Source organism: Pararge aegeria, chromosome 3 (genome assembly GCF_905163445.1).
Source record: "Pararge aegeria chromosome 3, ilParAegt1.1, whole genome shotgun sequence".
Lineage (NCBI taxonomy): Eukaryota > Metazoa > Arthropoda > Insecta > Lepidoptera > Nymphalidae > Pararge > Pararge aegeria.
In genome coordinates, this window is record NC_053182.1 from 511,687 (window position 1) to 530,142 (window position 18,456).

At 36.0% G+C, this 18,456-nt stretch overlaps 3 protein-coding genes across 3 annotated transcripts in view; 1 reads left to right on the forward strand and 2 right to left on the reverse strand.

Moving 5' to 3' along the window:
* The window catches only part of LOC120637459 (nephrin), a 537,044-nt gene that overhangs the window by 212,033 nt on the left and 306,555 nt on the right, over positions 1 to 18,456 (reverse strand). The window lies entirely within an intron of this gene.
* On the forward strand, positions 11,002 to 13,984 carry LOC120637461 (uncharacterized serine-rich protein C215.13-like). Its single transcript, XM_039909314.1, has 2 exons — positions 11,002 to 11,229; positions 12,585 to 13,984. Exons 1-2 carry the CDS (start codon positions 11,040 to 11,042, stop codon positions 13,463 to 13,465), a joined length of 1,071 nt encoding a protein of 356 aa, XP_039765248.1. The 5' UTR covers positions 11,002 to 11,039; the 3' UTR covers positions 13,466 to 13,984.
* Positions 11,231 to 13,861, reverse strand: LOC120637460 (protein ALP1-like). Its single transcript, XM_039909313.1, has 2 exons — positions 13,558 to 13,861; positions 11,231 to 12,458 (listed from the first exon to the last, which is right to left on the reverse strand). The coding sequence occupies exons 1-2, from the start codon at positions 13,836 to 13,838 to the stop codon at positions 11,582 to 11,584; spliced, it is 1,158 nt and encodes a 385-aa protein (XP_039765247.1). The 5' UTR covers positions 13,839 to 13,861; the 3' UTR covers positions 11,231 to 11,581.

Genomic DNA, 18,456 nt, shown 5'->3' on the forward strand with positions numbered 1-18,456 from the left:
TTCCTCACGATGTTTTCCTTCACCGTTCAAGCAAGTGATATTTTAATTGCTTACAAGAGAGAAAAGTTAGAGTTTCGTGCTGGGATTCGAACTCAGCCTACCGACAGTTAAGTGCAAGTCCTACCATTGGGCTTTCACCGCTAGAAAAGGATATAGTTATTACAATTATCGTGCCTTCTTATCGTGAAATTATGATTGAAATTGATTCAGATATTTTAGTTTATCGATTACAAACACAAACAAAGAAATCGTTCTTATTTATAATATACTTAAAGCAATATACATACGATAGATGCAGAAGTTTGTTTTTATCGTATGTTTTAATTATTTGTCTGAATATATTGAACGCATTCTATTTGAGTTTCCAACAATACATAAACTGTATATAAAAGAAGATATCATTACATATAGATTTAGTAAAATGTAGTATTTCACGGGTTTACTAATGATTAAGCAATCAGTAAAATTAAGCTTGTTAAAATAATTAAGTGGAAGAAAAATCTGTCAAGTCATCTAACTGCGCCGTTCTTTATTGCGACTTTTATCAACAAAGAACTCGAGTGCAAATTCTATTATTGGAGTTGGATAAAAAAAACTCCACCAGGCAGGTGCGGAGTTGTCAATTATCGAAATCCAGCTGTCGATCGCAGCCCGTTATTTTCGGCGGCAAATAATGAATCAAAGCCTTCAGCGATCAAAGCGCTATGTCAATATTGTATTATCCGCGATGAATATTGTAATATTCTGCAAATACCTACTTTAATATTTGTTGTTATTGTTCGTGACAGGCGTGACTTTTTCGCAACACTCACAGCCTGCAAATAAACATCCAACATTGCGTTATAGTCATTTTCACAAACGAGTTATAAAATTAAACATTAACAATAAAACAAACTTTCTTAGCGACCAATTTTGACCTTTAATCAAATGTAAGAACTTGTTTTGATGTTACAAGGTCAGGTTGGGGTGAAGTTAAACAAACTTCACAGTTTATTTTACAAAATTAGCTCGTTTGTCAAATATATTGCCGTTTTCAAGAGCAATAAATGCAAGATACTCTCTAATCAGCTTTTTATAATATTTATTTGAAGTCTTCTAGATGAGGGATCACTTATCTGAATAATTCATCGTGCCACATAAAAATCGGTAGGTTTGTGAAAAAATCTAATTTGTAAAGAAATTCAAAATACGATTGCTGGGCCGCCTTATGTCCGACTAACATAGCACATAAAAGAGCCAGCTTTAAACACACACGTACAATCTCTAACGCCAAATACATAAATTACTGTCTCTGATTAAATAAGAGCATAATGATTTTGATAGTTAGCTTGCGACATGTGGCACAGAGAAAAAAAGAGCCAGGCTGCTTAAATTCAGGTTCGTGTAAGTATATCAAGAGTATATCCTGAAGAACTGCTTCGTAGATCTTCGATGATAAGTGATGATACTCCAGATATCTCTTGAGGATGCTCCAGTATCGGAGCGAACGCGCGTAGAGAACGTTTAAAAAAAAACCCACATTATCCCAGATATAAGTCCCCCATGTAAGCCCGATGCAAGCTTTTTTTTTAAATATACTATAACATACATATAAACACCCACACACTGAAAAATATTTATGTTCATTACACAAACATTATTTCAATTGTGGGAGTGGAACCCACGGCCTTGGACTCAGAAAGCAGAGTGGCTGCCCACTGCGCCAATTGGCCGTCAAATATCTGCACATTGCCGAAGATCTGTTTCGTGACGAGTATAAAGATTAAATAAATTATTAATTACACCATACAGATTATCCTGCTTTTTGCGGAGTTTAGCGAATTAAGTTTAATTTCTACAGTTTATCATGGAATGCCGCAAAGTCACGTCTGCTAACAGTATCCAATACTAACAGCTCCCATCAAACCGCAGTGGAGCAGTGTGGGACATGAAAATGTGCCTGGAGTTTTCCATTTTAAGATATCCTGCCACCAATGGGATATTGTGAAGGTAGGTATCCTCTGCCATTACATTACTCAGGCTAAGCCGCATGTCACGCCGGGCCGTGAATGCGATGGCGGATGAAATTGAGTAGCAAACAAGGCCCATCCGCTGATTTATGACGCGGAGCCATTTTGTTTTATGCGCCACACGCGGCGTCATATTCGCGTATTGTTTTGAGTGATGGCGGTTTTTGTGAAACGCGTATTTTTAGTCTGTGAACAAATAGCTTTAATTTACCTATCTACGCCATTACTATACATCGTCTCTATTGTTTGTTGTAATGTTGACGACTTTTATGCAAATAAATTATAAGTACTTTATTGTAGTAATTTTATGGCAAGGAATTTAGAAATATAAGATAGCTAGGGAATCACCGCTAGTTTAAAGACGGATTGCGGATTGCAATCCAAAAGACCCAATGCACTATTGTTATAACTCACTGTTGTTGGATCACGGCTCTAATTATTCTTAAAAAAAAGCTTTATTTCTTTATAGAGTTGGTTACTACCATAGCCATGATTCGTAACATTGATAAAAGAACGAGATCATATTCATCGGTATAACAGCATATAATTCAAGCTGGAGACTCTGTTTTGTTGTTTGAATGGGTGAATGGTGCGATATTAGGCGGTGTCACAGGGTCGGCAGATAATTTTTACTCACTTTACTATATTATTTAAGTAAATGTTTAGCAATAAGTACAATTTATAACATTATAAAAGAAAAACACTTTTATAATACACATACACTATTGAAAATTAAAAAATGTTTATAGATAAAAGATAGAAATAATGTTTTAGTTATGAATGGTAAATCTATACTAATATTATAAATGCAATAATGTTTTTGTTTTATTTTTACTTGTTCGGCTGAACTACTGTACCAATTGGTGAAATTTTACTAAAAAATCGGGAAAATCAAAAATATATCTTTTATTCCCTGATATTATAATATTTACCTTTAATATATAGAGACAAGCCGTTTAGGCGGCTCATTCAGTAGCCTACTACAATATTGTTCAAAGACAATCACTTTGTACACGAGCGTGACTGCTAACTGCCACTTATAAGCTTTTTTTAAACTAAGTGTTGTCACGTCGCGTCACAAGGGACGCGCTAAAGAGATCAGTTCAGGCAATTCTCGACTTAGGTGATGTAGCAAATTGACAAAGGGTAGACGGCGTTTTGCGTCTGTAGGCGACCGGGGCGGCGCGGCGTCCTGAATATGGATGAGGGCCAAAAACACTCGTGAAAAATATAACACGTTGTAACGTGTGATCGTCGCTGAACTTCGGGCAATACGAGCCGGTTTGGTGGGTTACTTTATCAGAAATTTATATTTAGATTGTCCCGCGCTACCGACAAAACGTCGCACAAACGAACGCATCTGAAGCGGTAAGGTCATCCGCATTTTTTCTATCCGTGTGACCCCTTTTAGATGCTTGCGACAGTTTTAGATCCACTGAAGTAGAACTTTTGTTACCTTAATTTTATAAAGTGGGTATATAATTAAACATTGGATAACTATAATTTGATTTATGCCAGATATTTTATTAAATTGAAAAGGATTTTAACAAATGTGCTAAATTAAATTTATTATTTGCTTGATAAATAGTTCCAAGAAATAATGAAAATTATACTTGATTGCATTTTCTATATACTTCAGTCCTGTATGGACTCGAACGATGCAAAAATACCTCCCGGAACCTTAGTTGTTATCGGCTTTATTGGATAAAAGTAGGCGTTACTTTGCAGAATTCCATTATATATTAAATTAAAAAGTAAATTAAGCTTAATTTGATATACTCCGCGAAAAGTTATTCTGCTCAATGATATTAATGGTATTCTTTTCGCGGAGTTTAGCAAATTCGGCTTAATTTTCATAAAAGAAGAACTGCCTGGTTTGTCTAGTTTCTTTAAGGCCCACCTGATAAGTGGAAAATCATCGTCTATATCAGAGCAACCGTTCACAGGGCCTGCAAGGAAAAGTCCTAAAACGTTGCGCCCTATGACCTGCAACCTGATGTCTCGGTTTTAAGCCTCTTAAGCCTGTTATAAGTCTAGTGGTGAGAATGATGTACTGCAGATTACGAAGTCATGGGTTAAATCCCCGGGTCGGGCCAGCAATATTGGGGTTTTCTATGAAGAAATTATTAAGTTCTTTCTGCACTTGGAATAAGGTGTGATGTGTGATAAAACATCTGTTTTAAGAATTCAAGGTTTGTTCTAGTTTCTTTTGTTATAGAAAACCAGAGTCTCGTAGTATCCTACTTGCTCGTATATGTGGTTTAGAGCCGTGCCATAACTCTGGTCAGACCCTATGGCTATGATTCATTGCGGCCTTACTCAGAGATTTATTTATGGCTTCTGAAACATTTGCACGCCTTCTTGCAGCAGGACTTCCTTGATATTCGTAATAAATATGCGCTGCGCTTTATTTATAGTCTTCACGTTGCCGTGGTATGTGTCGCTCCATATTTTAAACAAGATTGTAGCCATATTTACAATTTTATTCGCGTAAAACCTAGGTTTAGCGTCCCATCGTTTTCTAAGTGATGTTTGTTATAACAAGTGATTGAATAGTTAGAGTGTAGTTACCTTAACTTAGAGAAACATAGTCAAGAAGTTGAGACTTCATAACGACAATTTTTGTGTAAATTAATAGTAATTTGTGAATTTTAATGAAAATTACACAAAAAGTACAATTCAAGTTGTACATTATGTTTAAATCTCAATTAAACAATTGTTTCACGAATGTTGGTAATGTTCAACTAACTTTAATGGTTTGAACATAATACGAAACAGTATTGAGGTCAATTTAAATAAAAGTCTTGTCTTTCATTTATGAAAACTACATAAAACATGTTTCCTGAAATCGAGACAATTCTGGTAAAAAAAATAGTTTGTATTGGATTTGATTCTACATTTTTAATCTTAACTTTTGTAATCTCTAAGTGAGGTCCCGCAGATTTCCCAAAAAGACTGACCGAGACCGGCAGTCTGCACTTTATAATTTTTATAAGTGTTTAACTACACTTGGAGGAATGTTATAAATTTAAAATGCATACAATAATTTTCGAAACGAACAGGATTTGAACCTGCGACTCTTCTGCCGCCGAAGCTGAAATTAGTATATGCCTTTTGAAACAGCTTTTAGCGACTGTAGCGCCATCTAGTAGGAAACATTGCAGTTTCAACTACTTTTCCAAGCTCCATATTACAATGAGATATGTTTGAAACAAAAGACAACACACATTGCTTTTTTATAATTTTAAATAATTTGTTTGATATGCATATTAAATTTATAAAATTTATAATTTATGCACTTTCTACGTATGCTCTCCTAAGTTTAGGTAAAAATACTATATTGTTATTGTAGGGACACCAAGTAAATTGACATTTTAAAATAATAGTGCTTAGTAAGCCGAAAGACCTTGTTCTTCATCGGTTTTCGAAATAAACTTTGCCTGCTTTGTCTGTTTGATGCAAAATTCACGCTATATTTTACGTTAGATTCTGGTATTTACAAGAGCTGGTTCTATTAACGTGGATAATCGTACAGAATTACTGGGTCCGAATTATTCCCCAATACTGGTCTCAATGGAGGGGTCCCTGCGCATACAGTACGCAGTTTGCGGGATATTGCTTGCTAGCTTGTTTAGCCAGCGGTCGATTTTCTGCTAAACATGGCTTATTTATATATATATATAAGTGGAGGCTTTAAACAACAGCCTCCACTTAAATATATATATATATAAAAATAAGTATAGTTTTTGCGCTCCATTATTGATAACCCTTATGGATATTACACCCATAATGATGTTGGTTTAGGGGCTTATGAATTTTTAATTTTAATTTTTACAATATTCAGGGCAATTTCACTGAACGCGCCAAATTTGTCCGTTTAGTTTCGTTCCTCAAAAATAGCGCTTTTCCCGAACGAGTATTGGCACTCGACATCTTGTGCACTTGTTACTTTGATATGTAAATATTATCAGCATGTATTACGTGGAGAGCAATATTTCGTGACGTGCCGCGGTCTTCGACGTTCAATATTCATGGTTCTTTTTTAAATCAGAAACTTATGTTTAGTGAATTTGCTTAAATTATAATTTGACGACATCACGCAGCGGTGAGGGCAGTGGTTTATAGTTGGAGGCCCCAGGTTCGATTCTCTGCAGGTACAATTTGGTAATTTATAATTTCTGACTTTTGTCCGGTCTGTGAGGCTCCAGCCGAGGCTAATTACCATACTATCGACAAAGATGTGCCACTAAGCGATTAAGCGTTCCCGTTCGATGGCGCGTAGAAAACGATTAGAGGTAAGGGTTAATTATATCTGCCATACTCCATAATAGGTTAGCCCACTATATATAAATATAACTAAAAAATAAATAGCTAAAAATATATAGCCAGTCATAATTCAACTTGCTTGATCGTGTGAGTGTCTGCTCGTGTGTGTGTGAAACTGTAGCGTGGAAGGCAGCTCGGGTGAGTATATGATCGCTTGAGCAAATCAGCAGAGCGGAGTTTTGTCTAAGCACAGGATTTGCTAAATCCGCTCAGCTCTGAATAGACCAAGAGCTAGTAGAAAAGTCTGACGAGCAGAAGCATCTCAACAACATCGCAAGGTTTTCTGTCTATTGGCATTCTATAATATTCAGAGAGTTTGTTTAGGTTTTACACCGAATCGAAGTAGATGTCCTATATCGTAAGTCTAGAATGCTTTTCCGGCTTCACCTTGGAGGTACAATAGTAACGAGCACTGTAACAATTATTCATAAATAACCTTTTAAGGCTGGCTGCGTGGCAGTTTACCCCGTATTTCACATTGGATATGTACGTATGCGTAAACGCGGCAGCCGTGCGGCAGTGGCCCGAAAGTTTCACTTCATCTACTACTGGTTAGCAAGACAATACATTTAGGGCTAGGTGGTAGGCTAGGTGGTAGGTGGTGGTACCTAGTCCCTAACGCATATTTTAGTATCGTAGATTTTGCACCATAAAGTAACTGTACCCCAAAAAAGTATACCTAAGAACACCTTACTGAAAACTTGGCATAAACTTATAAACATACAATAGTTTTTATTCCGGGAAAATAAAGAGTTCCTATGGGATTCATAATAACAATAATTTGTTTTATAGTAAATATATGACTGATATTTGGCTAAACTCCTGAACCAATCTTAACATAATTTGATACAGAGATAGATTAGGTAGAGGCTGATGCAGAGGATTTTAAAGCAGGTAGTTAGTTATCTGTTATCTTTCTGTTTTTTTTCGATTATCTAATTTTGCCACTATCTCTTCGGCTAATATGTGTATTCAGAGATTTGAGTATCGATCTCAATTCACCGAAATGCAGGCTTTGGATTATTATCCAAGCCTTCGTTAATATTTGAATAACTAGCTGCTTCACGCGATTCCGTCCGCACATGTTTTACATTCATCCATAACCCTAATCGGTGTCCATCATCGTCATATCAACCCGTTACCGGCCCAGGGCACGGGCACCTCCAACAAGGTGTTAAGGAAGTATTCCACCACGCTGGGCCAGTGCGCATTGGTGGACTCCACACACCTTTGAGAACATTATCATATCATATCATATCTCTCATGCATGCAGGTTTCCTCACGTTGATTTCCATCACCGTTGAAGCAAGTTATGCGGTTTCCATACGGCATCATTATTTGGGCATGGCGGGTTTTAACGACACCAGTAAACAAATCACAGATTACACAGCTGAACGTGTCTTTCGCGACACGAGGTTCAAGAAGGTCAATAGAGTTAGGAGAACTCTAGACTCGCCCACAGTAAAACATAATAACTGGATTTCTTTCTTACTCGATACAGGAATTATATATGTACTAACTGTTTTTTTAATAGACACAAGTAGATTATGTACATTGATCCAATTGGAAGGTATGTGAGTGGATGACCTATATAGCAAGAGCACAACTTTGCAAAGCTCTTGCGTAAGCACTGAAATAGCTCACGGACTCAGCAGAATTCCTCCCCGTCTTTGCAGAAATAATTTTACACAATATATAGCTACCGAAATACATTTTATACATACCTACATGTTAACATACGTCCCGTTGGTTTATGCTTATGTAGGTTAGTATATTGGATGAGTAACATCAGGGAATATGTATAAACATGTATAAATACATAGGTAACAAAAACTCCAATTCTCTCACTGCCATTCCTAACAGGCGACTGGTAAAGATCTCTTATTTAGGGCAAGTGTTTCCTTCGCCACATCATCTCTTGTTTATGACTCTCACTTATTCTTTTGGAAGTAAATAAATAAATAAAATGACGCAGTGCCTAAAGTCTTTTAAAATGCGTGTTGCCATTGACGGCTAATGGCTCCAAAAAATGCTCGATAACTATGGGCACCATTTTCTTCTTCTTCTCTTCTTCTCACTGGGCCATTATCCGAACGTAAGCATCACGTGCGTTGGTGTTTCCCCTGCTTCCAGGCATACTCAGCATAGGGGGCTGTCGGTGACACCTATGATGGAAAGATGTTTGTTTTCTGAGTTTACCTCTGTCCAGGCTAGTAATTTGGTACTCATGCGTGGATTTAGGTTAGGAAATGCTAACTTAGTCTGTCTGCAATCAGTTGCATTTATCCATAGTTGGGAATGTCCAACAAATGGGCATGATAAAAAAGTAAAAAAAAAGACGTAGTTCCTACTGAGAATCGACAGACTTTAGGTTAGGTAGACTCAACTAGGTGGATGAACGATATCAAGCAAATCGCAGGGAGTTGTTGAACACATGAAGCATAAGATCGTAAAACCAAAAACCTATTTTCTCGCCCCGCTTATCAACCTCATCGTGCAGATTTCTACTTACAACGATAGTAATTAAATCATAATTTTATGATTCGTATGAAATACTATATCAAGTATCTGCTCCATAAAATATACAACGGTCCCAAGCAGCTTAATCCAACAATATTTAGCCAGCAAAACCAAGATTGTATTTCCATCAAAAGCTTTTGTCAAATGATTATTAAAAGGCAGCGTCTAAAATCTCTGAAAAGCAATATCCTGCTCCAAGTTATTCGGAAGTGAGGCGTTGCCTATCACGAACGAATCGGCACCGACGAAAATATTGGGTTTGTATCTTTTAGCAGATTTCGGATATTTTGCTCTTTGGTGAAAATCGAGAAATGCTTGATTGAAAACTCAATACAAAAAATATTTAAGAACCGCTTTCTCACTTTCTCACGGCGGAAGTTTCTAATAGATCCTCGAATACTGAATTGCCATGGTTACTGTAAGGTGCTATCTAGGGAAAACTTAAAACAAACTATTAGTTAATCACACACTGTTGCAAGAGCCGCAAGCCGCATTTCATAGAGTGTCAATGCCGGTGGTTTAAGTTTACGAATCTTGTTACCACTACAACGAAATCAAGGTGTACTTAAATACAGAAACTTTTGAGAAGAATCATAACCAAGAGCATCTTCAATTATAAATTTCGGGTGACTTTGGCTATAACAATGCGGTTGCCTTGTGCTGATGACTTTAAAATTCCATTTTAAGTAGTATTACAATATGACGTTGTTGTATTTTAAGTACCAATTCACCATTTTCAGTTAAAGAAGTATATTGAACAGTGCTAACTCACCTTTTTTTTCTTTTTTATAGAAATAATTGAAGCAGATGGCCCACCCGATGGTATGTGGAAAATCATCGCCTATAAACAGAGCAACACTTCGCAGAACATGCAAGAAACATGTCCTGAAACGTGTGGCGCCGTATCTATCGACCTAAGGCGTAGGTGTTAATTTCCATGTGCCTGTAATTCCACCGGCAGCCACGTCCTTCAGACTGGAACAGCATTGCAACAATGTTGCCTACTGCCAGAAATAAGCATGGTGATTCACGACATGCGGCTCGTGCAGCAATCTGCGATGATCTATTTTCATCACTACAATATTCTGTGTTAGGAAAATGTGTACTCCATCCTTTATATTTTGTTTTTGTTTGTTCGCAAACATTCTGTTACTTTGGAACAACTTGAAGCAGGATATTACTTCTTCTATCCACTCACCTACTACTATCCACACCTAGATTCTATTTTAGATTTAAAACATCCTTTCTGGGTAGGTTTCATACCTAAAGAGTTATTTTGTTAAATAAGAAAAAATCTTTACCTATAACTGATAGTAGTAACAAATGAAATTATATTAACTTGAATTTAAAATAACTCGAATAAACGCTTTTTTGTCTATATGTCTGTTTGAACGGATTCATCTTTCAGGTATACGATTATACAAATAATATAAACTTATTTTTTTGTTAATTTTGCTAGAGAGTTAATTTTCTATAGCAGTCCAGTATCCAGTGATTTGAACATAGAGCTTTAAAATCTGCTATAACGTTGATAGTTTTTGCTACGTAACTTTTAAAGTCGTAGAATTAGGGGGAACAATAATTAAACACAAATGAAGTGGTTGGCTAGTAATTAACTAAGTATTATTAAATATTGAAATAAAACAACTAGCAAATAATAATTATTTGACATCTTCTATCCATACTTAAATAAACCTTGTATTTTGGTTTGGACGCGCTAATTTTTAGTACTCCCAGATGGATTTAAAAAATCTTTTTTGCATTTGATATAATTCAAACCATAATATATGGTTCCGCGGGGAACCATATATGCTGGTAAGCGCTAGTAAATATTAATTAACGATTACGGGTCAGGGTCAATAAAATCCATTATGGCGCATTTCATTTCGTTCATGCGACCCACCACTCGAAAACTGGAATATACGAGTTTACTGCGTAATAAAAATAGTAGTTATGCACGTTAGAATTTATTGTATACATGTTGTAAGTGTGGTTTTACAGTGACGCTTTCGCCAGCGCAGTTGGTAAGCGTCGCGGGCCACGAGCTTTGCGTCTCATGGATCATTACATAGTCACGCGGATGGCCCGCGTTGACGGCAATTCAGCCGCGCTTTTCAACCGCGTGCGGGCGAGGAGTCATTGTGTTCAGTGTGCGTTGCACAGTCTCGCCGGTCGGACGCGCGCATGCGTACCGTCGTCGCCAAAATGAATGCGAATTATATCGATACGGGTCGATTGATTGAAGAAGTTCGCTTTCGACCGTTGCTGTGGGATCCATCGAACGAATTATACAAAAACAAAGACGCAAAAAATAAGGCTTGGGAAGAAGTTGGAGAAGCAATCTTTGGAGAAAATTACATAAAGAAAGACAAAGGTATGTTTATAAAATTTGTATTTTTATCAATTACATTTATAATATAAAATTTATATTATGTTGGTATAAAAGTCGTCGTTAAACATATGTAGGGTAAGATTTCAATCGATATGTAGGGTAAGATAAGGTAAATTGATCAATTTTACTTGTTGGAGCACTATCTTTATGGATTTAAAAATAAGATTGTGGATTTTTGATGATTTGAACACTCTTCAACGGTTTACTTGCAGAAAAAACACATTAGATTAGTCATAAATGACTATGAATCATCACTATAGTCTATACTTGAAAGGACGACAATGAATTCAATTCCACTAATAAGTTCTTTCAAATAGGTACTAGGTAGGTACCTCTAGAATATTTGTCTGTCTTGCCACGAAACACTGCCAGCAGGCGATATAAAGTAATCGGCAAACACTTCGCGTAGTGTGTTTCCTGTTCTAGAAACTGGCTGAAGATTCATGTCAATCAAACCACTAATGCTTAATAAGTCATTTCCATTGTAGCCGTCTCGCACTCTGATAAAATTGTGTAATACGCAACAAGCTTTAACTATAGTTTTTGCGTTGGAGAAGCTCACGTTCATTGGAGTGTGAAACACTCTAAACTTGTTTGATAATATTCCAAATGTACATTCTATGTACCTTCTGGCACGGCTTAGACGGTAATTGAATATCTTCTGTTTGTGGCTCATATCATTTCGAAGATAAGGTTTCATCACATAGTTCGATATGCCAAATGCACCATCACCAATTATTATATGAGGTGCCACAATATTAGATCCTTGCAGGTACTTTGGAGCCGGTAACCTTAAATTATTTCTTTCTAACTGTTGAAATAGTACACTGTTTTGGAATATGGTGGAATCAGAGTTTTTCCCACAAGAACCAATGTTGACATAAGTAAAGCAATAGTTGGCATCGCACATTGCCAGAAGGACAATAGAATAAAAATGTTTGTAATTGTAAAACATTGACCCTCCACCTGCGGGATTAACTATGCGTATATGTTTACCATCTATTGCCCCACAACAGTTAGGAAAGTTTGCATACATCTCAAACTCTGCACTAATACGTTGCCACATTTGCGTTGTCGGTTGAGGAATGCATTCTTCGCGTAGTTTTTCCCATATCTCACAGCAAACTTCCTTGACGATTTTGCTTATAGTAGTAACGCCCATTCTGTATGTGACATGTAGATCGGAGTAAGTGTTCCCAGTAGCTAAGAATCTGAAAAAAATATATATAATTATTAGAACTAGTAGAAAGTTCCAAGTAGGAAAGGATTCATAAAAAGTACAAGTGAGAAGGCGTGATACACAAAATATTATTTTTGCCAATTTTTTTTTGTTTCAGATAAGCTTTTACGTCAAAGATGGAAATCTGCAAGAGATGGATATTTCAAAACCAAAGCTAATATGAAAAAAGCACCATCTGGTAGCGGGGCAAAAACCGTTACAAAATACATTTATTTCAAAGAATTAAACTTTCTTGATCGTATCACTGAAAACGAAGTTTCAGAATCTATGTACAACATTAATGAACAATCAAGTTCATCTGAAACAATAGCTCACGTAGTAAATAACGACGAAATTTCTGGCTCTTCTCAAAACAGTTCTACTCCGGTGGCTGACCAAGATAAACCAACATGGACTCGGAAGAGGAAACATGAACGGGTACAAGAGAACTCCGCGTTTGAGAAAAAGTTGGTAGATTTGTTAGACAAAAATATGCCAGACATAAGCTCTGACGATTTGTCATTTTTTAATTCTCTAGGTCCAATACTAAAATCTTTTAACAGTTATAAAAAACTATTATTTCGTTCCAAAGTATTGCAAATCGCCATGGATCTCTCCGCGCCAACTTCAAGTGGCACTACGTCGACGTCCAACATCTTGTCACCAGAACATAACTCAAATTCTACTACAACATCAACAACCAATCATTCTAATGATACTACTACGCAACGAGGTTATCAATCAGCAAGTCAATATTACACCGTCATGTCACCAGAAAATGATTCTAATTCTTCTGTAATGTGTGCAACCAATTCATCATATTTTTCAAACCAAACGCTACCAGTCAACGAATCAATGTCTAGTACCACCACTCAGCAAGGCTATCAAACAGCAAATCAATATGATCCTCATTCAACAGTCAATAATTCTGTTCAGCAAAGCTGTGAAGAAATACAGCACTTTCCAAATATTGCATCAGAAAACGACAATTTCTATTAATTACATTTCAACGAGTTTTGTTTTTTTGATTGTTTAAATTTTCTAAATAAAGTAATTACTAAAAATTAAATAGTATTTTTCATGCCACTTACCTTAAGGTAATCGCCAACTTTTCAACTGGTTCTATAGGTGCTCGACGTAAACTTGATCTTTTTAAATTATGTTCTATCTTGCAGAGTAATTCATTAAATGTTGTTATAGACAGACGAAAATGTTTAAAGAACTTGTCACTATGTTCTCTTAAATCCGCAAACGATGTAGAGAACGCGCCTCTCAGCAATCTAGTGGCATTGTAAGGATGTACTTGTATACGTCGTCGTCGTTGCCTTTTTTTCCATAAGTAATATAGTATAATAAATACGAGAAGTCTCATCACGACTGTATGAGCCGGCAAACCGATCACGACTGTACGAGGCGGCTAACCGCGCGACTAGCTTTAAACTAGTTTTATAGTTTCGAGCGGGTCATCCGCGCGCTTACCACCCGCGCGGACAGTAAGCGTCACTGTAAAACCACACTCCGATGCATAACTATAGCACTTCTTCCTTCGTAAAAATATTAAATCAAAAGAAGGATACTTATTTTTCCATACAAACGAATTCAAAACATTCTAAGCGTTTACCTATGACGACCCTAATGAAGATACGTACATAGTACCTACACTACGCGACGCTTACCTAAATAAGTGACAGGGCCACATGATTTTATTTTTTGCATGTGATGTTATTCCTTCTGTAAAAACTATGGCACTGGTTTACTCAAAAACTATTAGATTTTCGGTTTCGCAGATAAATCTCGGAAACAGTACATAATACCTATGAAGCCTATGAAGTATTATCTCAGTTTTCATTTGCAAGACGTACTGGGTCCTACTGGATAACTTATAAGTACATTTTTGTGTTTAAGACATAAGCAGTTCTTTCTCTTACATTTTCTAATTTTGCAAGTAACTTAAGGAAAATACCTTCTACATTGAAATGCATTTGACAAAGCATATATAGGCGTATACGAAAAAAATATATAGGCGTTTATATCCAATTATTCGGTTCGTGCTATTTCAATTCTAAACTACCTTTCCCTTTATAACAATGAACATTCGGTAAGTTTCTAATCAAGCGAAAATTTGTCAGCAATAAAAAAGCATCCTGACATTCAATGAACAACATTTCTGTCGCAAACTTTTCCAATCCAATACGTCAAAGACAGGAAAACGTTACATAACTCTGTGTGCCTCACCGTGCCTAAAAAGTCGGGTTCACACCAAACAAAAAGCCTCGCGGGAAAACTCCCCAGTAAAGCTGAAAGTCTGCGTGCAGTTTGGACGCTCAATTTATTTGGTACGTATAACGATGGTTGACATTTTGATTTTGTAACTGTCAGGTAAGTTAAACTGACAGTCAAGGGGTGTCGTTGTTTTCGAGAGAGGTGGACCCTGCGTATGCCCTGGCACACACCACTACTCGAGGTTTTACGCACGGCATTTCGTAGTAAGCCTGCTGTTTTACTAATTTATTAATAAACACATTGTTTTATCACGTTCTGACTGCTGTATGTTAAAGTTTGCCATAGCACTGCGTAAGTACTTTAACGTTACTTATCGTTTATTAATAAGGGGGCTAGTTTATGCCTTCTTCGGGATTTGGGGCTTAGCTGATAGAGCGCTCTAAAACAAAAGTATTTATAAAAAGCTCGTATACGTTCGTCGGGGTGACATTTAAGGAAGATTTTTTTTCAATATTGATTTAAAAATAAACTTTTACTTATATATTTTGGTAGCTCATATCAAAAACCGTGCAGACATTCCAAAGATTAGCCCGGACATACAGACAGACATTGAAATGTGTGAACGAGTTTAGCTTAAGCTTTTTAAGAGCTTTAACCCAGACAGAAAATATAATTTTTATCACAGATTAAATGTTCAAATAATACTCCTCAAACTAATTATTAAGCTATTCTGTAGGTACAACATGAGTTCCTTGGATGAGTTTTGAGCTAAGCCTTTCAGATTTCAGTATGGTTGAACTATTGAAGCTACTTAGCCCGCTTGGTGTGGAGCCGGCTAATGGGTCACAGCTCACAATCACAAATACACCCTGATTGATTCGCCTGATTGGAGGCCGTTAGACACTTTTTGCCCCGTAATGAAATCGACCGAGACTTTCTTTGCGAAACGTTATCACGGAGTACGATATTGAATGAAATGTTTTAGATGGTTTTTCCCTTTGGAATTTTCTTGTATTTATTCAGTATTTTTAGTCAGCTTAACAAGCTTTTTAGGGATCCCTACTTCAAAAAGAAAGGGCAATCCTTAACAAACTCAAAGAAAAAAACTCGTAGTAAAACACGCTCGTCGTACGAATTATTTCGGTATTTTCTTTCTGTAACTGCCATAATCTGCTTATCTTACTAGTTATATAACAATGGCCTGGAAAAGGGTTACCGAGTCTAGCGGTGATCCTAAAGCGGGCAGTTACCTTGGCTAAAGAATTAGTTTGGCTATCCACTGTAATGGGCCGATGCGATGATGATGATGACATCGGTTATTTTTGTTTATGAATACAATTTTACACTAATAATAGTTAAAAAGAGACTACTAAACTATTTTACCGATTTCAAGTCATTTGTAGTTCACTGTCGCTGTAATAATGTTTAGAATAATTTTACAGACTGGAGGCAGGAATTTCTCTTCTTTAAGGGAAGTTCGACTTGTAAACTTAAGTATTTTACAGATACCTGCGTCTTGCATTAACCAAGCTACAATCCACCTACCAACATTATCACCTTCAAATTTAAATAAAAACCCAGTACTAGGTGGTGTATGAGGAATATGTGTTTTCATGTAAAACATCTTAATGTTACATTATTGACGAGGTTGCCTATTTTGTACTAATTTATGATAGAATTTCCGTTGTTTTCGCTGATTAATCCGATTTGATTTCATTAATTATTCAGAGACACGCTCGCGGATTTCCAGCGCTAATTATGTTAACTTGTGTCGAATACTGCTTTAGTTAGTAAAAGGCTTCGGTAAACAATATAGGAAACTTGATTAGTACACGAGTGTGTGTTTTGCGTGTTACTTTCTGCCCCCCAATCAACATGAGAGCCGTTATAACTTTGACCACATTGTTGGTCTATCTGAGCGTCTTTTCCTCCAAGAATTAAATGGATGTAGCGATTTCAATGCAGTGTTTTGAACGTATCACTTTACTGGTATTGAAATAATTTGTACAGTGACGGATTATGATGTGTTTAGATGTTAAGTTGACTTTATTTTATTTTAACTCTTTATTTTTTCATCACTACGAAGTTAGGGATATAAAAGAAGAAAAAAAATGCTAAGGTGGAAGTAGAATAAAAAAGACAAAGCAGGTAATTTTTTTGAATATTCGTTTGTGTTTGAATTGACACAAACGAATATTCAAAAAAAATTGAATTGGCCTTTTTACTTCTTGTTTTAAAACATACTTAGTAGATAACTTGGTAATATCACTCGCTGCCCGTTTAGAAATGCAAACCAACTTATTGTGTGAGGTCAGGTGGATAAAGCGCGGCTGATTATTTCGTTACTGGTTTAACCAGATTACAGATAAAAGTATTTATCTCTATTACAGCTGTTATCAGAACAAATAAAACAGTACCAAATGGCAACGGAATTTGGACGCAAACAGTGATGTAATACAGTAATGAAGAATATAAAAATGAATAAAATATGTTTATAAGGCAGGTAACCTATACGTAGCCGTAGGTAGAGTAATCTTTTAAACATACCTACAGGGTTGCTGTGGAAGTTTTCTTCCAGTGAGTTTATGTTTATTTTGTAACCAACTTCCTTCGAAACTTTAACAATTTTTTTTTTGTTTGTAAGGGGTTTACTCCGAAATTGTGTAATTTAAATTTCTCATATCTGACGAAGATTTTAGGAGACAGACAACGGAACTCTTTTAAAAAATTACAGCAATTCAACCGCGATTGCCGCTATTGCATAAATATGCATTGTTTACGGAATCACACAACACTTGGCCTGTAAACTCGAAAAGGTTACACAAATGTATTCAGTAAATCAGAATACACCCATGTTTTTTATCAAAGTTAGTAGTAGTTGCAAATTTTTTCGCTATTTCAAGGTAGTTGTAGCACATAGTATTCTAGCTTGATTAAATAAAAATTTATTTACTTTTTGTATCACATTCATTTCAGTAGGCGTTTTTTTTGTAATAAAAATGACTATCTTGTGGTTTTGTTAGATCTAAAATTAAAGCCTCATAGTTATATCTATATATATAAAAGCGAATTGCAGTTCGTTAATCTCACTAAGACTCGAGAACGGCGGGACCGATTTGGCTTTTCGATCTTGAAATATTCGTGGAAGTCTAGAAAAGGTTTAAACGGTGTGAAAAATACAAAAAATTAAAGTAGTAGGTGTATATAATTCTTAATTGTGACACCTACCTTGTGACTCCTGAACAGTTAAACTGATTTTGATGTTTTTTATTTGTGTGTTTGAAATACAATGGGATTCCGGTTGACAATGCAGACGCTGTCTGGCTGGTCCAAAGATATATATATATATATATATATATATATATATATTTTATTGTTACTTGTGCTGTATTTGACGTTATAAAATTCTTCCACTTAAATTCTTGTATTACATTAAATTATACATTCCAACTAGTGCATGCTGTGACTACCTATAAGTGAATTTATGTGCCATTAGTAACCTAAGGCTAGCTATAATACATGTAATTTTGTTGGTAGCCCTAGTAAAAAAAAACTAGCTGACCCGTGCAACGTCGTTTGCACCTAATCGATTATTACAGGAAAACAAAAATGAATCCTAGCTAGATCGATTTATCGCCCTTGAAACCCTCATGAAAAATTGAAAAATTTCATGAAAATCGTTGGAGCCGATTTCGAGATTCCAATTATATATATACAAGAATTGCTCGTTTAAAGATATAAGATAAGATAAACAAACAGCACCTTAC